We start from the raw sequence: 24,900 nt of genomic DNA, 5'->3' as shown, positions 1-24,900 counted from the left end.
GAGAGGAAATGAGGCTTCAGCAAATTTCCTTATGTAGGTCCGTTCTCCACTGTTGCCCCTAGAATGAATGGTGGGCAACCAGGTGTTTAAAAAATGGATGGGCACGAGGATCCGTGCTGTCAGTCCCCAAGCTTCTTCGGCCCTCTGAGGACTCAGGTAAGACAGTGAGGAATCCATCACAGCATCTGTCCTCTGCCTCCCCTACCTCACACTGATAGGCCCCTTGCTAATAAGACAAACCGGCAGTCATTTTGCATAGATTCTGTCAGTAGGGAGAAGTGACCTTTTTTTTTTTCTTTTTTCTTTTGCGGTACGCGGGCCTCTCACTGTTGTGGCCTCTCCCACTGCGGAGCATAGGCTCCGGACGCACAGGCCCAGCGACCATGGCTCACGGGCCCGGCCGCTCCGCGGCATGTGGGATCCTCCCGGACCGGGGCACGAACCCGCGTCCCCTGCGTCGGCAGGCGGACTCTCAACCACTGCGCCACCTGGGAAGCCCGAGAAGTGGCCTTTTACCTGTGAAAATGTTTGACGGTTTATCAGGTTGGAAAGCAGTCACCCGAAAGGAGCAAACATCAGAAACTGGCCATCCTGGTGGCCTCATGCCTTTTCAGTCTTCAAAATGCCTCCGCTAAAATGCAACTCCCTGGCACACCGTGGTCCTCGAACGACGATCCCTGTGAGCTAAGGGCAAGATGCTTTAGGAAAGGGGGAACTGGAAGATTTGGGGTGAGATGGGGAGAGAAGGAGGAAGAGTCCTGAGAGCCTGTTGGAGACGGTCGGAGAAGCCAGTCCCTCCCTGGCCAGCTCTGATTACCATTATGAGATCTCTCTGCCCAGTACTCTCGTTGTCTTTTTTTCCCCAGCTTTATTGAAATATACAATTGACGTATAACATTACATAAGTTTAAGGTGCACACTGTGTCGATTTAATACACTTATATACTGCAAAATAGCATTAGCTAACACCTGCAGCCTGGCACTTAGCTACCGTTTCTTTTTTGTGGCGAGAACATTTAAGATGCTTTCTTAGCAACTTTCAAGCATATAATACCATTTATATATATATATAATATATATTTATATATAATACCATTTATATATATATAGTTTCTGTATTATTTAAGTATCATCACTATGCTGTACATTAGATCACCAGAACTTATTCATCTTATAACTGCAAGTTCGTACCCTCTGGCCAACCTCTCCCCCTTTCCCCTAGTCCCTGGTAACCACCATCCTAGTCTCTGCCTCTATGAGTTCAGCTTTTTTAGATTCCACATATAAATGATATCATACAGTATTTGTCTTTCTCTGACTTATTTCACCTAGCAGAATGTCCTCAAGGTCCATCCATGTTGTCACAAATAACAGGATTTCCTTCTTTCTCGTGGCTGAGTAATATTCCTTTATATATAATATTCCTTTTCGGGCTTCCCTGGTGGCGCAGTGGTTGGGAGTCCGCCTGCCGATGCAGGGCACGTGGGTTTGTGCCCCGGTCCAGGAAGATCCCACATGCCGCGGAGCGGCTGGGCCCGTGGGCCATGGCCGCTGGGCCTGCGCGTCCAGAGCCTGTGCTCCGTAACAGGAGAGGCCACAACAGTGAGAGGCCCATGTACCGCAAAAAAAAAAAAATATATATATATATATATATATATTCCTTTTCTTCCTTCTTTCCTTCCTTCGTTTCTTTCTTTCATTCTTTCTACCACATCCTCTTTATATATTCATCCATTGACAGACATATACGTTGTTTCCATATCTTGGCTATTGTGAATGATTCTGCAGTGAGTCACACTGCCTTATTTTATCTTCCTAAGATGCTGCTGGGTACAGCAGGTATTAGTCCCAGTTTACAGAAAAGAAGCAGAAAATATGATTCTATTTGACTCAGAAGGAATATTGGGAGCAGAGTTTGACAATGACGCCTCTCCTGCACACACACTTTGCCCTGGGAGAGGCTGTCCCTTTTGCCTTGCAAATAGTGATAACTGGCCTTCATTTTTCATTTCACTTCCTATTTTCTCATCATCAAGAATATTTATTGATCCCATGGTCATGCAAGTGGTCCTCAGCTTCTCTGGTCAGCAGACAAGTCACAGGTCTCAACTGGTGTTTCTACTAAAAATACAGCATTCTAATAGTTGAAATGAGCTTTCTATCATTAAATTTTTTCAATAAATAATTTTGACAGGAACAAAAAAATGGTTGATGAGAAGTCAATAGTAGAGTTTCTGTATCCAGACTGTGTAGGTTTGAATTCCATTACTTACTAGCTGTGTGACCTCAGGCAATTAATTAACCTCTCTGTGCTTTGATTTCCTCATCTGCAAAATAGGAGGTCATAATACCTACTTCATAGGGTTGCTGTGAGGACTGAGTGACTATACGTAAATTGCTTGGACCAGTGCCTGGCACTTAGTAAGTGCGTAATATTCAGCTGTCATTCTCAATTTGAAGTGTTTCTCCCATAAATTTCTCTTAAACTCTTAGCTCCTGCTACTACTTCTCTACAAGTACAAAATCGTTTCTGATTTAGGAGAGAATTATGTAATCAGCTATTTTAAAGTTGCCACACAAGGCACCATGTCAGGCGCTCATTCGACACTCAGCAGGAATCAGGTCAAAAGGGAAGGAAGTAATAAAAATAACGCTGAGCCCTCCCCACATGCCAGCATCCTGCTCAGCACTTTTGATCCATATCCTTATAACAACCCACAAGAGACAGATACTATTATTACCATCTTTCAGATGGGAAAACAGAGACTTAGAAACGATAAGGAGAGAAATAGCATCACGCCAGATTCAAGGGTAGATATCTTGGAACGGGGGGGTTACCTATGTGATCAGAAAGAAGTCTCTCTCCCAAAATGAACCTCAGTATCCCCAACTCTATACAAGGCGAGTTTAGCCCAAACGGCCAATGTTAACTAAAGTACCAGTAACTAGCATGGGGATGGTCATTGCTAACGCTGAGGAGAATACAGGCATGTCTGAGCCTCTCCCCAGCACGGCCCTCATTTTGCTCCTGTTTAATAAGAGCAGGCCATCACTTAGTTCTAATCCTGGCCCTCTTTCTAGTCTCCCCAGCCCCCCTCCTGATTCCATGTCAGCTCAAACAGTAGCCCTCTTTAGATCAGTGCACAGAGAGCCCTCTGCCCTCTGCTCCCCAGCATTTCCTCGGAGACTTCCCGTCTCAGAGTCTGGATACCAAGCAACCACTTTTAAATATTTACCTAGGAGACTGCAGTCAGACAAGCCTTCTGGGGAGCAAACAATCCAAATGCCACTCCCATTACAGTTTGATATTATTTCAGAGTTTACAAATGACCCTTACATCCTTATGTCACCCAGCATCCCACCTCCTACGTGCCACCCACCATGTGCTTACTGTCATCCGGCACTGTGCTACTGCATCCCGGACACGACTGCATCCAAACTTCACGCTACCCGTGAGCTGGTGCACCTCCACTGTGAAGAGGAGACGACAAAGTCTCGGGGAGGTGGGTCAGCTTGCCCTAGGTCCTACGACCAGCAAGAGGCAAAGCGTAATTGGACACAGTAGGTCTGACTCCCAAGTCCACATCGTGTCTTTATGTCACATTTAGATCAATCATGTTTGTTCTGCAGCGGCGCTGTGACAGGTCATAGTAAGCACACATGTACACAGACCCAGAAAGCATCGTGCTGTAGTCTCTCCCTGGAATATCCTTTCCCCCACCTCCACCCCTCCTCTTCCCCCTTTTTTTCTGCTTGCCTAACTCCTACTCATCTTTCAAGAACCAGCACACATGTCAACTTCTCCATAAAAATTCCTCTTTCTCCTCTCAGCTATTGGCAGCCAAAGTGCTTACCATATCATAACGCAATTGTCATTGATCTATTTCCATGTTGATTTCTCTGAGGACAGGGGCTAAGACTCATAGACATTGAGTGCCCCTCTCACCTGGGGTAGTGCTTGCCACGCAAGAGATGTTCAGTACTTGTTTGTTGAAGGAAGAGGAGGGAAGAAAAAAAGGAGGTGGAAGGAGAAAAGGAAGAAGGAAAAGGGAAAAGAGAAGGGAGGAGAGGAAGCAGGGGAAAAGAGAGGAACTGTTCAGAGGATGGTCTAATTTGCCTGCTGTGTATTGCTTTTTAATGAATTCACGTGTCTCTCGTGGGACAGTATATTCTTATTTTCCAGTCTTGATGTTATCCAAATAGAAGATGAGGTCACCTGATCAGGTCATTCCTACTGATGGGCAGGAGTGTATTTAAATACGGGTGTACTCAGGTTGGATGACCCACCTGGAAAATTTTGGTTACTATATAATGTATAGAGCAATGAGTTTGCAAACACATCCCTCAGCTAACTTTTTCACACACCCCTTCCCCAGAGTTTGCTGTGAGTTGGAGGCAGATTTCTTGAAACCCCCTTTCGATCTTAAGAGTTAAGCCTCCCTTGAACTGTGCTGGGTCAGAAGCCTTTGGGCAGGTGTCTGCCTGGGGGTATCAGATGCGGACCGCGCCTCTTCCTGGGCTGTTGATGTGCTGAAGCTGACACATCCCTGAGTCATTCCGGGTGTTTTCAACATTCTTTCTGCCCCGGTGACACTGCTTCCTAGGCTCCTAAAATTTCAGTTTATTTTCTCTGCATCCTCCCTCCAGAAAAAAATGGTTCATTCGTTTCCTTGTTTTAAATGCAAGAACATGAAAACACAGAAAAGTGACAGGTAGACGCACTAGAAGGAAGAAAAAAACAGAAAAGCTCCCAGCGTAGTCACGCACCAGGCAGTGCCCTTTGCAGAGTTAGAGTATTGGTTTCATTTTGAGCCTGACACACCAGCTTGATGGCCAGCGCTGCACCCACCTTGTATCTCAATGGGACCCTCACACCCAGGGGTGCAAATTAGCACACTGGCCAGAATATGGTGTTGCGGTGTCAGCCCAGATCACCTGGACTCCACAGAGCCTGAATTTTTAACCATTTTACTGCCCTGGGTGAAATGCATGCCTGATCCCAACTGCAGGCGATGAATGAAAAATGATCCTCAGAGTGCCATTTACAAGGTGAAAACCCCTCAGGCAATATTCTGGAAAGGTCCTTACTGATCTGCCTTCAACAAATATTGTTTACATTTATTGAGCACGTGCCCTCTGCTAGGCCTCATTTTAGATGTTTTGCATGAATGACTTCATTGAAACTCTCACAAGAGACCTATGAGATAGGGGGTATTATTATCCGCATTTTGCCATGAGGCAACCACAGCACAGAAAGGTTCCCAAACTTGCCCGAGGTCACAGAAGCAATAAGCAGTACCGCTGGGATTCAAATCTAGTCTGACGAGAAACCTATGTTCTTAAAGTTGACTATTATATCCTCGGTGGCTACCTATTATAAACATGGTGTCTGGGGCATTGCGAGATAGATAACAGATGGATAGATGGATAGATAGATAGATAAACAGATAGATGATAGAATCTCACAATATCAAGTTTGGAAGATGTCTGTTTATTTCTATATGTATACCTTCCAAATTTGTCAAGTCAAAATACGCAGAATCAAAACCCTAAATATCACTACAAGACAAAACCCAAGAGTTGGCCCAAAGGAGCAGAGGCAGGACAAGCTTGCCTGTGGTTCCTCTAAATATCTGGCACTGGAAATGTTATCTCACATAAGCCTCAGATCTCAGAAGGCAGACACTGCCCCCATTTTACAGATGAGAAAATGGTGGCCTAGAGTTTAAATGGCCCAACTTTACATGACTGCTGAGGGGCAGGACCACATTCAAACTTAGATCCACGTGGGCTCAAACCCAGACTCTGTAATCATTTTTTTTTTCTGCGGTACGCGGGCCTCTCACTGTTGTGGCCTCTCCCGTTGCGGAGCACAGGCTCCGGACGCGCAGGCCCAGCAGCCATGGCTCACGGACCCAGCCGCTCCGCGGCATGTGGGATCTTCCCGGACCGGGGCACGAACCCATGTCCCCTGCATCGGCAGGCGGACTCTCAACCACTGCGCCACCAGAGAAGCCCTGTAATCATTTTTATTAACATCTAACATGTCTTTTTTAATGTGTCTTCTGAGTGTCAATGAAAATGCTGTTTAAAAAAACCAAATCAAAACAAAACAAAACCAAAAGAAGGAATGTTGCCCCCTCTCTTTTACACCTTGTAGTTGAGAGCAGGCGAACTATCCATTTATTGGTCTCAACCCTCTGTCCCCATCCTGGAGTCCCCTGCACCCCCGTGTTGTGTCTGACTCACGTTTCCGCAGACCTGCTTTATATGGAAGTTCTGTTCAGCGGCCTCAGGTTTCAAACACAAAATCTCCTGATGGGCAAACAGGCCCGGGGCCCCGAAGTCAGCTGCCTGGCCCACTAACAATGAACAATGGAGGTGGAATGTCCTCTCCGTGCATATTCCCGAGAAATTTGTTACCCAGATCATTGGAACAAGCCAAGGACACCCCTTGCATCAACACTGGCCGTTGCTGATGAATGCAGCCATTGTAGACACAGTCCCAGCCATGCCGAGGGGAAGATTCCTTCCACACAGACTGTTTTCTTTCTTTCTTTCCTTTTTAAATCATGTCACATGGTTCCTTCCCTCTGACATCAAATATCCTGCTGTTACTAGGAACAAGCTGGAATTCTCTTCTGATAAGGAAAGCTAACCAACATGGCTAAGAGTCATTCATTCCTAGAAGGGGACGGTGACTTCAACCTGCCCTGCTGAGGGTCATGCATCTGATATAGACGTCTACGCTGCATTATTTGTAAAGCAAAAAAAGGAAAAAATTAAGTCTCAATATCATCTTTATTCCTAACATGGGGTTCAACACTCTCCCACTGCACCCCACGCCACCCCACCAGACATTACTATTATTTTGGACTAAAAGACATTTATTTTTACTCATTTTTTGGCCTTGGAGAAACAAACTGGACATGTTCAGAGGGTACTTTTCCCATCCCTCCACTCTTATAACTCTATGATATTTGTATCATGGAACCATCTTGCTAAAACAGAGAGGGAATGTCATTTCATACCTGACAGTCAGACAGTCCTGGTTCGAGCCCTGACTCCGATTCAGCCGTTACCCAGCCAGGTGATCTTAACCAAGTCTCCTCATGGCTTCTGCAAGCCCTGACAGCATCTTTGAGCAAATGAGGAAAAAGTATTCCTCTGGGGGAGAAGCAGTCCTGCCAGCACAGAGCTCGGCAAGTGTATCCCCAGCAGGACCCAGCTCCCACTGCCCTCAGGCCGGGCATAACCTGAACAGCTATTCACAAGTTCACAGCCATTCTCTTTTCCAACTTTTCAGTTCTGAAGTGGGATAGATAATAAGTCCACCAAACTCTTGTACCGATGAGGCTAAAATGACACACAGAATAGTTTATGAAGCCTGTCACGGGATTTCTGCAGCTCCGGTTTAACTCTACCTCACTTCCTAGGTCGCACCTCATACTCCTGATGAAAAGCAAAGACACAATTTACTTCTTTGAGATCGCTACTTCCCACACTCCCACACCCAGAGAACCAGCCCTTTTAGAACGTGATCAAAAGGCAGGGTGGGCTTGGTCAGTGTGCAGCCTGTGCAGCTGCACCGGGCCCCACGCGCAGAAAGGCCTTGCTCTTCGTTTAATGCTCTGATGTCACCATCTTGAAATTCTTAATTATTTTTGAACAAGGAGCCCTACACTTTCATTTTCCACTGAGCCCCACAAATTACGTCTCTGGTCCTCCCAACAAGCCTTCAGAAGCACCAGATAGCCTTCTTACAGTCCACAAAAGATTGGGAAAGGAACTTGGGACATGCCATCGCTCTGCCGAATGTGAAGGCCCCAGTCATAATTAGAGCGTGAGGCAGGATGGTGCACGGGACCCAAGAGCGTGAGCTTTAGGAGGCAGACTGAGCTGGTGCAAACCTGCATCCTGCAAGACCACAGACAAATTCCCTAACCTGCCTGAATCCAGGCTTCCCCCTCTGTAAAGCAGACAACAAATGCCTACTCTTCCCTGTGAATAATGAAGAAAGGTCTGTCAATGAAGAAGTTGTCTAGCACATGGCGGGCGCTCAACAAATGTGAGCCCCTCTCCCAGCTTGTTTCAGGAATGGATACTTCAAGATGGGCCAATGGACTACATTCCAAAAGGCAGTGGGGTGATGGGGGCCCTGAGATCCCTTTGGCTCTTAAGATTATATGATTCTCCATTAACCAAAACCTAGAAGCCAGCCTTCCTCCAGTCCATAGTTATTCAACCTCAATCTTTCTCTCTCTCTCTCTCTCTCTCTCTCTCCATTTCCACCCTTCTTGTCTTTGCTTTGCTTCATTCTGAACCCATGCTTCCTTCATGTAGTGGACAGCATGGCTGCCAACAGCCCTAGACTCACACTCTGTTGGCTTAGCAAACCCAGCAGGGAGAGACATCTCTCTCTCAATATCTATATATCAACCCAGGGAAAACTCTAATTGACCCTGCTTGGATTACATCCCCACTCCTGAACCAGTCACTAGTGCCAGAGTGACAGGGTGTGTGTCCACCCAAGGGCAGGACGACGGGGCTCAAGCTTCATGACTGACATCCCCCCGTGAGACCACATGAAATGGGGGAGGGGAAGTCCCCCAAAGGACGTAGGGATACCAGGCAGGTAAATGCAACTCATCCTCTGTGCTTTATGTGGTTTACTGCTCATTCGCAATAGGTGCCCAGAGAAATGAAGGGAGGGACAGGGAAATCGGGGAGTGTAGACAGTAGCACTTAAACCAGCCTTCACTGAAGGATGGGAAATAAGTGGCATATGTCATCAAAGACCATCTCTGTGAGGAAAGACAAAGACAAAGAGAAAACACAGGTTCAAAGCTACTCGTTGCATGACTGCAACTAACCTCACATCTTTAAATTTTTTTTTTTTTTTTTTTTTGCGGTATGTGGGCCCTCTCACTGTTGTGGCCTCTCCCATTGCAGAGCACAGGCTCCGGACACGCAGGCTCAGCGGCCATGGCTCACGGGCCCAGCCGCTCCGCGGCATGTGGGATCCTCCCAGACCGGGGCATGAACCCGTGTCCCCTGCATCGGCAGGTGGACTCTCAACCACTGTGCCACCAGGGAAGCCCACATCTTGTAAATTTTTAATAGCCATGCATTGATTTTTATACTTACCTTTTGTTTAGGCAAGCAACACTGGTTTTCCACTTCAGTGCTAATAGAAAGTTTCTTTTTGAAAAATAACTTTAAGCGAAAACAAAGTAGGTCAATTGAAAGAAAAATAATAAGCAAATAATAATAATGTAGACATAGATAGCTGTGGACATTCAGTGCATGTATTATGCCAATGACTGAAGTATGGGAAACATTAGTATATATACAGAACTTTTTCTCCCCAAGGAGCAGTAAAAACCAATAACTCTGCTATTGCTGGTCCATAGGTTTATCTCTGGCAAACTAAATATTATGTCTCTCATTGTGTGAATGGTAAAGCTTTTAGCCCAGATTGTCAAATGGATCTGTAATAAGATCCTAGAATCCTCAGCTTCTGGCCAAGAACACCTATTCTCTAGACATATTGCGTCTCGTGGCGAAGGTTGAAAACCAGCATTCCAGGACATTGGTCCACTGTATTACTCTCTGTTTCAGAGACAGACACACAAAGGTGGGGTTAATATGAAAATCACTTCTCCCCGAGCTGGCCGGGCTGATTGTCCTTGAGAACAGAGGGGGCCATTCTCCGTGGTCATCCAAGTCCGGCTGGCTCCAGGGAGCACCAGCCATCTCTCTGGGGCCAGAGTTTCCCCAGCTGATTTCCACATGTACCCATGTGTAAAGTGGCGGCTGGTCCCTCGTTTGGATGACTGCTTGGTCTTCCCGTTAGCTGCCAACTTCAGCCAGAGATAATTATTAAATGCCTATATTGTCCACTCAACCTTTTCAATTATTTTTTTCTAGGCCAAAGCGAAAGTTCTTCAGGGTTTTGATGCTGATCGAGATGCCAAAAAGCTGAACAAAGCCTGCAAAGGAATGGGTATGAAAGATACTTTGTTTGCTAATTTACTACTGAAGTTGATTAAACTTGATCTCATGTCCAACTTTCCCACGATCTTAGGAAGATGACCTCCCACTTATCTCGTATCTTCCAAGCTAAGTTGATCACTTTTAAGGTTCCCTTTATAAAAGTTCCCAAAGTTATAAGCAGGTCCTATTACTTGTCAGGATTCAACATAATAGCTAGAAATTTAATATTATGACATTTAATTTGAACTTGAGTTGGGGGAAACTTCATGAGAAGTGTCATTCATACAATTCTAATGTCATCTAAACCCGCTGATGCCTTTTATGGGAGTCGGTAGGGAATCAGGGCTGATGAGAACTGCATTAGGGACCTGGAAGCTGTATCTACGAGCAGAGCAAGTGGAGATGAAACTGTGGCCGAGGTTGAGAATCAAGAGGCAACACTGGAGCAACTATTTACATCCAGGCCTAAGTGCATGGCCAAGGATGGGAGACTAAGCAAGAGATCAGGAGTCAGGTAAACCCAGGAACAAGGTGAGATGAGGGAGGGAGCGTCTAGGGCTAGGGCCATGAAAAGAGGCTCTGGAACCCAAGGAAGTCACTGATAAAACAAGGTTCTAGTCCCAGAAGCTTGGAAGAAGGTGGAATTTGAAGCTCAGATAGAAGGATTTACCTTGAGTAGGAGGGCAGAGGGGAGGGAGGGAAGACTGAGTGCAGAAATAGATACATTCATGGGTGTTGTAAGAGGAGAAGGCTGAAGGCAGTCATACCTAGTAATGGGACATGGCTCCATGAGTGTGAGGCAAAGTTATCTGCTAAAGACGTGGGTTTGACAATGGAGTATGGAGTTTGGGTGATAATTTGGAATACTAGCTCTTGAGTGGAAAAGAAGGCGGAGGTGGCCAGTATCGACTTCTCATGCTGAGAGCCCTACTGAATAAGAGAAGAAAAAGGAGGAGGCCAAAGAACAAACTTACCTGTCTTCAATGGTATCTTAAGTTCTGGAACTGTACAGAAAAGGCAGCTTTACAATAATAGGTAATGTTTATTGAACTCTTTTGCCATACATTTTGCATGCATTACTTCATTTGACAATAGCAAACCTCATTTAATTCTAATTTTCCAGATGGTTAAAGTGAGGCTCAGAGGGGCTAAATGACTTGTCCAGACTCACACATCTAGTGAGTAAGTGCTCAGGCCAGCATTAAGCCCAGGCAGGAGTTAATTTCCTGCTCTTGACCACCAGCTGATGACCTTCCTAGCTTAGGGCAGCTTTCATCTCCATGGGGGCCTTCAGAGCTCTTTAACACACATCTCACATTCACTCAACAAAGCAACAAACACTTATTAAGCACCTTCTGGAGGGTCACGTGTGACATGTTTAGGGACCTGCACTTTATTCTGAAACAAGGTGGAATCAAGCAAGAATTCATCTGGAAAGCAACATAGAGAGTTGATGGGAGGACGGTGGGAAGGGAGATAGGGGGACAAGTTCGGAAGTGACCAGGGGACAGATGATGAGGCTGCTGGGCAGTGAGTACAGACAAGAAGGAAAAGATTTGAGGCATTAATGGTCAGACACCACAGGGGTTGGTCACAGACCAGTCGGCGTGCGAGGTAAAGTGAGAAGTCAGAAAGAACCCCCAGGTTTCTGTCTCAGGGAATGAGATAGGTGTTATCATTCATCAAGAAAAGGAGTATAAAAGGAGCCTCCAGTGTGCTGGTGAACGTGTAGGTCTTACTTTAGACATGTTGAATTCAAGTGTCTGAGAAAATCCAATGGAATGATCCATGTTAGTAGAAATATGTCTAGAGCCCGAGAGAGACATGTGGACAGAGACGGTCGACTTGGGAGACACCAACACGTGCGTGGTGGTTGAAGCTATGGGTGAGGATGCGCTCACCCAGGAAGTCTGTGTAAAGAGAGGAGAGATGCAGGAAATCCCAGCATTTAAAGCAAATGTAAAAGTAAGACCGGGAAGGAGTGGCCAAAGAGACAAGATGGGAAACAGGAGAGAATGTGTTCTCCAGAAGTCTCCAAAGGGAAAAGAGAGTTCCCAGAAGAAAGGAGTGGGAACCAGTATAAAACCCTATCCACCCTGAGGTCAAGTAAGATGAAGAGTGAGAGCTGGATTTTACAGCTAAGAATAAATTGACCATCTCTGCCAGAGTGGTTCTCAGCGGACAGATGGAAGTAGAAGGCTCATTGCCCTTCACTGGGGTGAGAATGGGGATGAGGTTCTATCCCATCAGAGAAGAGAGAGGCTCACAGCTGACAGAATGTTGAGGTGACGGGAGACTAGACACATAAAGAGGGAGTCCACTGAAAGGGAGAGCTTGTAAATACAGGAGGGAAAGGGGGTTGCTGACAAAAACAAGATTTTAGAAAGCCTGGAGGAGGGGGAAATTCAAAACACAGACATCAGAATTGACCTTGAATGGAAAGAGGAGGTGCGACTGAGAGCTGGAATTGATACATTCGTGGGGGTAACAGGGGAAGAACGTTGAAGGAGCTCTGGCCGGGCAATGTGACATTGCTCAGTAAGGTGGGAGGCGAGGTTATCTGCTCAAAGTGTTGGGTTTGACGATGTGGTATGAGGTGTGAGTGGTGCTTTGGCATAGACGTTGAGTAGAGATGACCAGGAAATGACTGCTGGTCCCCTGTGAGGTCTCCGTTGCCTAGAGAGACCACGATTTCACGTTGGCTCAGCCCACACGGCTCTGTGATTTTCTCCTGCAGCCTGAAGGGAGGACAGGGGAAATGGATGTTAGGTTGACCCCGGGTTTGCTGATCAGGGGTTCCAGAAGAACAAGAAAGTGAGGGCATTTGAGGGGGGCATTACCTTGGGAGAAAAAAGATAGAGGGACCAAGGGGCAAGGTTGATTAATTTCCTCAACTTTATTTTCTTACATCTACTGGGGAACTTTTAATATTCTAGGCATTGAGCCAAGCACTTTATATACAAAATCTCATTAAGTTATTCTCACAAAAATCCACTTTTCAGATGAGGAAAGAGGCTGTGACAAGTTAAGCAGCCCAAAGCCACAACCCCGTAAGTGGTGAACACTGGGATGGAACCAATTCCTATCATTGCCTGAAGCACAGAGGCAGCGGGTGGGACAGGGCTGAGAAGACATGGCTGGTAGGAGCCATCTCAGTCCACAGGCTGTTGTATTAAATTTTCCTTTTCCTTATCGTGCTGTAATTCACCTAGCATAAAATCCACCCTCTGACGGCGTATAATTTAGTGGCATTTAGTATATTCACAGGATTGTGTAATCATCACCTCTAATTCCAGAACATTTTCATCACCTAAAAGAAACCCCACGTAGATTCACAGCCACTCCCGCTTTATCCTCCCTTCAGGTCCAGTCAATCACTGGTCCACTTTCTGTCTCTATGGAGTTGCCTATTCTGGGCGTTTCATGCACCTGGAATTATACAATAGGTGGCCTCTTGCGTCTGGCTTCTTTCACTTGGCGTAATGTTTTATGAAGACAAGTGCCAGATTTTTACTTAGAGGTACATTAGTGCAGATCTACTTTCCTAGGAATGGGTACTGTGGTAGAATAAAGATGGCCATAAACTCTTTGTGTGACTCCAGATAAAAGAACTGGGATCCACAGCGGAAGTTCTAGGAAGACATCTTTTGCTTCTGTATAAGGAACTATCTAACTATAGAACAGTCTGCCTTGCCCAAGAAATGCTGAAGTCCCAAAGGAGCTGGGGTGGGAGACAATCTGGTAGGAAAGTGGTAGAAGGGATTTCTCCAGAGTAAGTATTGTTGAATAAATGGGGTGGGACTGGAAATGAAGGATGACAAGCAGGTTGCTTGGTTTGGGGGCATCAGAGGAAAGCTCAGCAGAGAGGAGCTGGTCCTTGCTCACATCCTGGCTAATCCTGTATTCGGACAACAGCTGTTGGGAGGTACGTTTGCCTGCAAGTGTCAGGATGTTTATAGTTCTGAGCTGTGCTGAGCGGCTGAGCCAGCCTCACAGGTGTCTCCCTGCTGCCTCTCGAGTGACGGCCTGGCATCTGGATGTGGGCTGGAGACAGGAGCTGAAGTGGGTGTGGGAATGAGTCAGCTGTGGTTTATGACAAATCCCCAAGCTCTCAGCCACCACACTAGTTTAGTTCGCCAAGCACAGATGGGGCACCTACTGAATGCCAGCCATGCCGTGCACTCCACCCCCTCCTGTGGGTGCGGCCACAAGGCGAGGCCATTCTCGTGCTGGTGACTGTTGAAGAGCCCCTTCTAGGTGCCAAGCTCTGTGCTGGGTACCACACGCACATCACCTGGTGTAACCCTACCAACAACCCTGTAAAGTTGTACTATAATGACAACAGATGAGAATGCCAAGGCTCAGAGGTTAAATACTTGCCCAAGGTCAAAAAGATATGAGATGAGGGTAGGGTGGTTGCAACCTAGGGCCATCTCGAAAAGATATCATTTGGATGAAGGTCTAGAATTCCCACCTCTACTAATAAGAGCAAGCCCAAGCAGAATCGTACCATTGGCAAAATTCATCTGCAAGATCTTGTTGCTATACCAGCCCTGCAAGGTCTGGATTTAAATGTCTAGGGCCATGCTATCCAACAGCCACCAAGGTGAGGCATACAGGTCACTTTTAATATTTTTTTAAACAGACCTCTCTCAAACCGCTTTTTTTTTTGGCCACGAGGCACGTGGGATCTTTGTTCCCCGACCAGGGATCATACCCACACCCCCTGCATTGGAAGCTCAGAGTCTTAACCACTGGACTACCAGGGAAGTCCCTATTTTTAATTTTTGAGAAGCCAATTTTTTTTTAAAATGCTGGTGAAATTAATTATACTTTAGCTAACTCAATACTGTATCAAAAATATCATTTCAACAGATAGTTAATATCAAAGTTATTCATGAGATACTTGACGTCCCGTTTTTTGAATTAAGTCTCCAAAAGACCGTATGTATTCTACACTTGCAGAGCATTTCAACCTGACCAGCCACGCTTTGAGTCCTCAACAGCCACATGCATCCACTGTATCAGGTAGAGTGAGGTCAGAGGTCCTAGGCCTCAAAACGTTCATGTGCACTCCTCAGCCGTTCACCCACCTGTGCAAGTCAAAGTAATAAGAATGCTGTACCATAAAATAACATTTGATTCTTACAAATATCGTAAAACTGACAATTTCCTTGTTTGTGGTTTCTTTGGTGCCCCTGCTTTCCTGGCTCCTAAGTACCTGCTTGGTCTGGGTCTTGGTTAACCTGTGGCGTTCCTTGGTTAACACTGTCAGGCGTTCCTCTCAGGGCTCCATGCCCACCCTGTTGCCCCCATCCCAGCAAGGCCCTTCTGAAGATGACGTGTGGATAGTGTGTGGACCCCAACATTCATTATCCTCTCTCTCTTTTTTTTTTTTTTTCTCGGTATGCGGGCCTCTCACTGTTGTGGCCTCTCCCGTTGCGGAGCACGGGCTCCGGACGCACAGGCTCAGCGGCCATGGCTCACGGGCCCAGCCGCTCCGCGGCACGTGGGATCTTCCCGGACCGGGGCACGAACCCGTGTCCCCTGCGTCGGCAGGCGGACTCTCAACCACTGTGCCACCAAGGAAGCCCCTATTATCCTCTCTGAAATGTAAGAGGATGTTTGTCATTCTCCCTCCGAGAAACACAAAAACAGGGGCTTAGAGGGAAAAGCTGCTATGGAGCTGCTATGGGCAGAGACGGCTGTGGCTGGCTTTGGGGCCTGCTGGGAAGAGGCTCACTCATTAGGCACCAGAGTCCCAGGGGTATCGGGGAGGGAACTTCAAACCCAGAGGTCCCCACCCTGCTGAAACTCAGCTCGGGGTGTTCCCAGAAAATGGCTGGACGAGCCAAAGCCAGGAGGCCCTGCAGCACTCCCGGGGTTGACGGTCACCCAGTTCTGACCTCTACTGTGTAATTACTGCGTCAGATGAACAGTCAGAGCTGAGGTTCCTTCTTTTCTCATTTTTTTAAAAAAGTCTTTCCCAGAACCACTGGGGACTGGCCCTAGTGCCTCAAATCATTGTAAATGTTTACAGGAAATCGTTCCACTGCACAGACTGCTTATATGACACACATACTGTGAAATGTAAAATGAGGTCACTGTTCGGTAAATCGCTTCTCGGTTGGGTAGTGGGAACAGCTCCCTGGATAAACCTGATACCCGGACTCAAAGGGCTCAAGAGAAATCTAGTCATTTCCAGGCTCTCCCCCACCTCCCGGCTGCTGCTGGGACATCCCCAGACTGCTTTGCTTTCTGCTCTCCTTTAAAAAAAAAAACACTCAGGAAGGAAAGTCTAAAAAACCTTATTTTAAAAATTTCAGCTCAATTTTCCTGAATTATGCAGATATGGGTTGACTATAGCGACAGAGTAGAGGATTTCCTATTGGTCCCTGCTACGTGCAGGCCACGTGAGTAGCACACACAGCTTACAACCATGCAGAGACCAGCTCCATCATAATGCAGTGCAAACTTCTCCATGCATGCAACTCCACATTCGTTCACTCAGCAGGTCAAGTCTGATGAATACTGAGAGCCTTCTCTGGATATTGCAATGAGCAAAGCCCCCTGCCCCCGTGGGACTTGCAGTGTCGGGTGGCAGAGACAGGACAGAGGAGGAGGACAGGTAATGTGAGGGACACCGGCAGGTGTCCCAGAAAAGTCCAGCGAGTTGAGTCCTGAAAGAAGAATGGGAATAAAGGTGAGGGCCGAAGCTAAAGACGTTGCAGGCAGAGGCAAGAGACCAGGCTGTTATTCTGGATTTGAAGGAGCCTAGGTGGAAAGGTCCAGGCTGATCTGCTCCACAGAAAGGCCACTCTGGAGACTGTGAATGCTGATTGGAAAAGGTGAGAGTAAGACAGGAACACCATCTGGGGATCAGCTCTGGTGAATGATACGACAGAGGTGAGGATAGAGAGCGATGGGTGGGTCTCAGGGCTACCAAGGAGGTGAATGGTGAGGTCTTCGTGGTAACAAATTAGATGTGGGGCGAGGGGAAAGAGAGAGCCAGGGGTGAGCACCCGCACCCCTCCATTCCTGGCTGGCATAATACAGCGAATGGGCCACCTGGGAGGCAGGGAGCCTCCTTCCAGAGATGACAACTGTAAGGGTAAAGGTCTGAGATGCGGAGGCCCTAGACCTGGGCTAGAGCAGCCCATGTGAGAAAAAAAAAAATTTGGGGGACTGGATTCAGAGATTTTTTTTTTTTTTTTTTTTGCGGTACGCGGGCCTCTCACCACTGTGGCCTCTCCCGTTGCGGAGCACAGGCCCCGGACGCGCAGGCTCAGCGGCCATGGCCCACGGGCCCAGCTGCTCCACAGCACGTGGGATCCTCCTGGACCGGGGCACGAACCCGCGTCCCCCGCGTTGGCAGGCAGACTCTCAACCACTGCGCCACCAGGGAAGCCCCAGAGATTTTTTATGAGAAAAAGAAATCCCTTTTGAGGTGAGATTTCTGGCACTCCCCTGGTTAAAAAGAAACAATGTCACAGAAGAAGTAACTGGATACACAGTACGCAGGTGAGGCTACAGGAGGAAATGAAGAGGAAGGACAGAAATAAGTGCTGGAAGTGAGCCGGAATGAGGCAGGCAACGAATGCTGACTATTTTTGCAAGTGAACTCATCCTAGAATTTTCTGTTTCTCCAACTGGAATCAGAGAGCTAGATCTTCCCAGAACCGTAAAGGTGGAACTAGTCCTTGAGACTAGGTGAACAGTCCACAGACACAGAGCTGGTGGCTGTCCTAGGAGCAGCGCACAGCTCTCTTACCCCTGGGTCAGAGCAGTCTTTCTAATTCCCAGCACTGGCTTTCCAAACGTGGCATTGAGGGCTGGGGCCAGAGTCAAACGCTTGAAGTCTTTGGCAACAGCCCTTTTTCTTCCCTTCCCCATCTCCAGCCAGGTCCCCCTTCAGCCCTTCCCGCAACCTTGACCCAGATTTCTCCTGTTCCCAACCCGTCTATCAAAATGCATCTGCCCCGTGTTTTGTTCCTTCAGGATCCTGATCTCTCAGCGGAACAGGAGCTAACGTACAAGTCCAACCAATTCAATTCCACTGAAAAATTGCCAAGTGTGCTATTTACAGGCAGCAGACATTGAGAGGAGGGCCAGGAACAGGCTAATGTAGGAAATCTCCAGACTTTGGGCTGTGAAGAGGGTTTTTTTAAATTCCTTTCTTGAAGTCTTGAGATACTGCTGAGGACAGTGGATGGACTGGCTTCCTAGGGCTGCCATAACAAAGTACCACACACTGGGTGTCTTTAAACAGACATTTATTGCCTCTCAATTCCGGAGGCCAGGAGTCTGAAACCAAGAAGTCAGCAGGCCATCTTCCTGCAAGGTGCTAGGGAAGGACCATTCCATGCCTCTCTTCTAGCTTCTGGTAGCCCCAGGCGTTCCCTGGCTTGTAGCTGCATCACTCCAATCCTCCAAACTCACACGGAGTTCTCCCGTGTCCCTTCACACCAGCTCCCTCTGTGTGAGTCTCTCTCTGTGCCCAAATTTCCACTTTTTATAAAGACACCAGTTATATTGGATTAGGTCCCACCCTAATGATTTCATTTTCACTCGATTACTTACATACCTTAGAAAGTGACCTATTTCCAAATAAGGTCACATTCTAAGGTACTGGGGGTTAGGACTTCAATGTATTTGGGGGAGACACAATTTAACACATAATAGTAGGTGTCCCGCAACAGCCAGGTTACAAGAGAGGAGTCAGGTGGGAGGTCTGCCAGTGCCAGGATGGACAAAGTGATAATATTCGAACAGAGCTTTACTATTGTCTAGATACGAATTTTTAGAGTCTCTGTCTCATCATCTCACAGCCCCTATGCGATCAGATTGTCATAACTTCCTTCTACCAGAGAGTAAAAGTGAGACTTGGAGCAGCACTGCCCAAAAGAAACATAATGCAAGCCACACATGGAATTTCCAAATTTCCAGAAGCCACATTTTTTAAAAGTAAAAAGAAACAAGTGAAATTAATTTTAATAATATATTTTGTTTAACTAAAGACATTAACATGTAATCAGTATAAAAATTATTGAGATAGTGCTTCCCTGGTGGCGCAGTGGTTAAGAATCCGCCTGCCAATGCAGGGGACACGGCTTCAAGCCCTGGTCCGGGAAGATCCCACATGCCGCAGAGCAACTAAGCCCGTGCGCCACAACTACCGATCCTACGCTCTAGAGCCCTCCAGCCACAACTACTGAAACCCGTGTGCCTAGAGCCCGTGGTCTACAAGAGAAGCCACCGCAATGAGAAGCCTGCGCACTGCAACAACGATCCAATGCAGCCAAAAATAAATCAATAAAACAAATAATTTTTAAAAAATTAAAAAAAATTATTGAGATATTCTACACCCTTTTTTTACACCAAGTCTTTGAAATCCAGTATGCATTTCACAAAAACACATAACTATTAAAACCTTAAACGGTCCTAAAAAGATCTTTCATTCCTTCAGTGGTATGCATAGTACCACACCCTAGAAGAGCAGATCTGACAGGCAAGACCCACCCAACAGCCCCACTCACCCAAGGAAGACGGCAGTACGTGGCACCTAATAGTACACACTACCTTTCAGTGACCACTCCCTATGGCCTAGGTACCAAGCTTAGAATGTCACATACATGCAATCTTATGTATATATTATATATATATAATCTGATGAAAGCTTACCTAACATGCAGTGACTCTAGAGATATATAAGCAATGCTCTTTAGAGGAACGGCGGGAGCAGAAACGTAATGTTTCAGGATTTCTGAAAGTGCCTGACCTACCGACAAATGTGGCTCTGGTGAGGTGAGTGAGGCTGGGTGCATTTGTGTGCAGAGATGGGTCTAGAAGAGCAGTTTGAGACCGTGCTTCAGGAAGTCTCAATGTCACACTAAGGAACAATGATTTAGTTCTGGAAATCATGAAGCATCACTAGAGGTTTTAAAATTAGGGAGTGAAATGAGCACACGCGTACTTCCAGATGATGATTCTGACGGCAGTGTGGAAGGCAGGCTGCAGAGACCAGAGCCTGGTGTCAGGGAGGATGAAAACCAGCAGGCCTGTTACGCAGGGGCAGGGGGAATGAAGAGGGCGGAGTCATCTCATAGCTGAGACAGATGGGCGTGGCGGTGTCGGAAAATAAAAGAAACGGAAGGTGGGCCCTCAAAAGTGACTTTGGATTTTCTAATTCAGATGATGCCACACACTGAGATGAAATTAACGGGGTGGGGAGTGGATTCAAGGATAGACGGGATGAGCTCTGCCTTAGCTCCGTGGGGAATTGAAAGGCCTTGGGATCTCCATGGGAAGCTGGCCACAGGCAGCTGGAAATAAGATCTAAACTCAGGAAGGGTAAGGGCTGGAGGTGCTAGTTTAGGATTCATCAGCCAAAGGGCAATGGTCACGGGTTGGGGTGGGGGGGAGTGATGGCAATTAGCAAGGAGACCTGGCAGCTGAGTGTAGAGGGCAGGTAGAAGAAGGGCTGATGGAGGAGGCTGAGAGGGAGATGGTCGAGGGGCTGAAGGAAGGAACGGAGGACAGAGGCAAAGCACTCAAGCAGAGAACAGTCGACAAATTCCAATACTGCCGAACAGTAATGTACATGCGGGAACTAAGAAGAGGGTCTGAGCTGTGCCTCAGTTTCCTCCTCTGTAAATACGAGTTTGAGCCAGAAGGCTTCTGATGCTCCTTCCAGCTCAGTCACTGGGGTGACAACCCAGGGACAGTGGCCTCAGCACAAGTCTTGCCTGGATCTGAGGCAGCCCTGGGGCACTTGGTCATGTATGCTCCCCGGTGTCCCAGTACCCATGTGCACCTCAGGGCAACCGTGGACCCCTACTTGGATTTCATTCTCACAATAGCCTTGTCTATTATCACCCCCATCTTATAGGTGGGAAAACTGAGGCTTGGTGAGGCTAATTATTTGCCTGATGTCATAGGGTTTAAGGGATTTGAATCCAGTCCGAAGAAATTGAATTCAGGGTTCGCTGATCAAATAGTCTTTCTCACCCTCACACCTGCAACACCTGGGTCATCTTTCCAATCCTGTCTCCAGGTTCAAAAAATGATACGCTCCCCTTCTTTCTTAGTCATTATCATTTCAGTGCTGATCAAATACCTATAATGAACAAGTATTACTATGAACATCAGGGAAAAAATCGTTTTAGGAAGAGTGTGATTCAAAAGAGTTTAAAGGGGAACTGCCCCACATGCTCCCAATTAGGACTTCTCTCCTGAGATTAACAAGTTTATGGTTGGGCTTGATACTATAGCAACTTGGGTCTATATCTTTTTTTTTTTTTGCGGTACGCGGGCCTCTCACTGTTGCAGCCCCTCCCGTTGCGGAGCACAGGCTCCGGACGCGCAGGCTCAGCGGCCATGGCTCATGGGCCCAGCCACTCTGCGGCATGTGCGATCTTCCCGGACCAGGGCACGAACCCGTGTCCCCTGCATCGGCAGGCGGGCTCTCAACCACTGCGCCACCAGGGAAGCCCTGGGTCTATATCTTAATCTCTTCCACTCCATTTTAAGTACCTGCAGACCAAGGAACATACCATATTTTTTTTTTTTTACAGTTTTTTGGAGGTATAAGTCACACACCATACAATTCACCCATTTAAAGTGTTCAATTCAGTTGTTTTTAATGTATTCACAGAACTATGAAACCATCACCACAATTTAGAACATTTTCATCACTTTAAAAAGAAACCTCCTACACTTTAGCTATCACACCTCTGCCCACCCCTCCCCAGCCACTATTCTACTTTCTGTCTCTATAGATTTCCCTATTCCGGACTTCCATATGAATGGAATCATAATATGAGGTCTTCTGCGATTGGCTTCTTTCACTTAGCAAAATGTGTTTAAGGTCCATCCCATTCATACTGTAGAATGTGTCAGTACTTCATTCCTTTTTCTGGCCAAGTAACGTTCCACTGTATGGATATAGTACCTTTTAATTATCCACTGTCCACTGATGGACATTCAGGTGGTTTGCACATTTTGACTATTATGAATGATGCTGCTATGAACATCTGAATACAAGTTTTGTGTAGACATAAGTTTTCATTTCTCTTGCATTTATGCCAAGGAGTGAAATTAAGGAATAGACCATATTCGTTCCTCTTTCCGCTACAATGCCTAGCGTTGTGCTTCAGGCAGTGTGAGGCCTCAGTGGATATTTGTCAAGTGAGTGAAAAGAATACAGTTCTCAGCATAAGATATTAAAGCCAAAGGGTCCACCTAGGTTCCACCAAAGCCTGTGACCACCACCCTGGCTTCCCCAGATTGACTAAAATAAACGTCCATCTTGTTTCTTGCTCATTGTGATTTTGCCTCTTTCTCCTGCACTTCAGGAACTGATGAAGCCACCATCATTCAAATCCTATCAAGCAGGACATCGAATGAGAGGCAACAAATAAAACAAAAGTACAAGACAACGTATGGCAAGGTGACGCCGAGGGTCCTCGGCCGTGCGCGCACGGCCTTGGTCTTGACTGTCTCTTCTGCTTCTTTTACGTTCCCAAGACAGTGAGGACTATCCTTAAAGCTTTATTGAATTAGCCCAAGAGAAACAAAATGAAACAACCATTTAAAACTTTAATTGACTTCAGAAAAACTGAAATGGCCTTGTTAACAGCCTGTAAAATCAATACTGGTTAACTCATTATTTTTCCAATTGACTTCTTTTTAAGTTGATTCCTCAGTCTTTTTTCCCCACTCATTTGGATTAATTCCACATATTAACTTATAGATAGGCCAGGGATTTGAAAACCAGTTTTCACAGGTGGGTCTTTATGTAAGAATTCTTCATTTATTCAGGTGTCTTCAAGAATGATATATTCTTCATAAGTGATTGTTACAAAAACTAAAAAACCAAAAACCAAAACCAAAAAACCCTCCATTTCGTTAAGCATCAACACCTTTTTCTTTCTTTGCGTATCTTTTCTTTCATTCTTCTTGTTGATGGTGTTACATTTAGAAATCTTTAAGAATGCATTAGGCTTTCTGTTCTCTTTATTAATATAGCATGAACACGATTTAACATTTTCTTAATGTCATTAGAATTATCAGTTTGCCAAATAAATACGAATTATTATGCAGCATTCTAATCCAAATTTATACTTCCTTTACAGTTTCAGTAACTCTATGTATAAATAGATATAGAGATAGAGGTGGAGTTTCTTACTTATTTGTCACTGGGGAAGCAACAATCTCTCTAGGCCTTGGTCTCCTCACAAAATGAAAATGGTAATTTGCCTCCCTTCTCAGGCTGCTGTGAGAATCAAGCAGGGTAATGCTGGCACCTACCAGTAAAGGGAGGCTGTGATAGGTGTGATTGTCTCCACCTTACAGAGAGAAAAAGTGGAGCGCATCTGTTTAAATGACTCATGCAAAACCACACACTTAGTAGGAAAAAGAACCAGCATTCAAATCTAAGTCTTCCATCTCCAGGGCCAGCCTCCACTCCTGAAGAATCCATTGCCATGAGAGAAGCTGTTTATTTATACATTAAACAGTCCAGACAGCTGTGCTTTTGTAGTTCTTCTGCTTCCCTCTTCACAATCAGGCTTGTCGATGTCACTCATTGATGACCTTGGTGAAAATAAGTGCAGCTTCAGTTCAGCTGCATTTAATTGAATTGAATGACATTGAACTTTCATCCTTGTCAGCGCGCCTGACTATAGCATCCTCTCAAGTGCTGTGTCTACTTATATCCTACCGATATGGAAAGTCAGATACAGGCATCTTGAGCTTTGGTGTAAAATAAGTGTAAATGGGTTCAAAGTGAGGACTCAGGGGCTCTGTTGCACAAAACTCTGCAACACCTACATCTGCCAATCATTTGCTTACTTTCCAATTCTCAGCTGTGTTTCAAACAGCTGGAACTGCCAAAGAGGTGATCGAGAATCATATCACAAAGCTAGAAGACATTAGAGACAATCAAATCTAAAGTCAGCTGAGCTCCAAAGAGAATAAGTATCCCAAGGTGACACAGCTAGTTAGCAGGAAACCAGGATTCGAGCCGAAGAATCCTGAGCTGGCTCCTAGGTCCAAACAGAATGTAAACACACAAGGATTTGTTTTCAACCTTGTGACGTACGAGAGCAGCCAGCTGGGATTTCTCTTCTCTACGGTTCTATATAATGCCCATCTGACTTGGAAAAATATTTCCAGTCTTCAGGTTGATCCACACCAGAGTACTGACCAAAGGCCTGTCTTCACAAGATCAGGTTAGATGCAGCAACTGCCATGGGATGGAGCCAGTAACATCACAACCTGCTATTAAGACTGCAGATCCCAGGACCTTGGACAAAAATCTTCTGGGATTTTCCTCCCAGGTCCGGAGCTCAGAGGTTCATTTGAGAAATAGTTGATTTGCCTTCTCTCTGAAAGTTCCTTTCAACATGAAATAATCATCATCATCACTTATTGAACATTGAAAATGTGCCGGGGACTGTGTTCAGTGTTTACAAGGACTGTCTTATTTAATTCTCCCAACAACCTTAAGAAGTAAGTCTTATTATTCTTCCCATTTTTCAGAGAAGGAAACTGACAGTTGGTGAAATTAAGCACATTTCCCAGGTCGCAGAGCTTCGTGACTGTGTTGTTAGACATCATGCCATGGTGCTGAGTAGCCAGGCCCACCCCATGCTGTAATTTGGTCTATCGGCTTCCAGTCTGACCCACACGGGGCTGTCTCTGTGTGAAGGTCCTGCTCTGAGGTCCTGCATTTAACTTGGGACATTGATGACTCTAGTTGGACTGAATGCCCATTCTTGACGCTTTTCTCATTAAACCATCAGGTCGGAGGGAGACAGTAGGAGCAGGCGGTTCACCTGTGATTGGAGGGGCTTGCCCCAAACAGGGTGCCAGTGAGAATTTCATGCACTTCCCTTCCCCCAC

At 46.2% G+C, this 24,900-nt stretch overlaps 1 protein-coding gene across 1 annotated transcript in view; it reads left to right on the top strand.

The window, feature by feature from the left end:
* Positions 1-24,900, top strand: part of ANXA13 (annexin A13) — a 70,313-nt gene that overhangs the window by 27,459 nt on the left and 17,954 nt on the right. Inside the window, exons 3-4 of the mRNA XM_027132058.1 lie at positions 9,931-10,006; positions 22,350-22,444. Coding sequence (XP_026987859.1) covers positions 9,931-10,006; positions 22,350-22,444 — 171 coding nt within the window. The remainder of the gene's footprint in view (positions 1-9,930; positions 10,007-22,349; positions 22,445-24,900) is intronic.

Source organism: Aethalodelphis obliquidens, unplaced genomic scaffold (genome assembly GCF_003676395.1).
Source record: "Aethalodelphis obliquidens isolate GAN/ISIS:26980383/991018 unplaced genomic scaffold, ASM367639v1 scaffold41, whole genome shotgun sequence".
Lineage (NCBI taxonomy): Eukaryota > Metazoa > Chordata > Mammalia > Artiodactyla > Delphinidae > Aethalodelphis > Aethalodelphis obliquidens.
The sequence above is the reverse complement of the archived record's forward strand: the minus strand, read 5'-3'. Positions and strand labels throughout refer to the sequence as shown.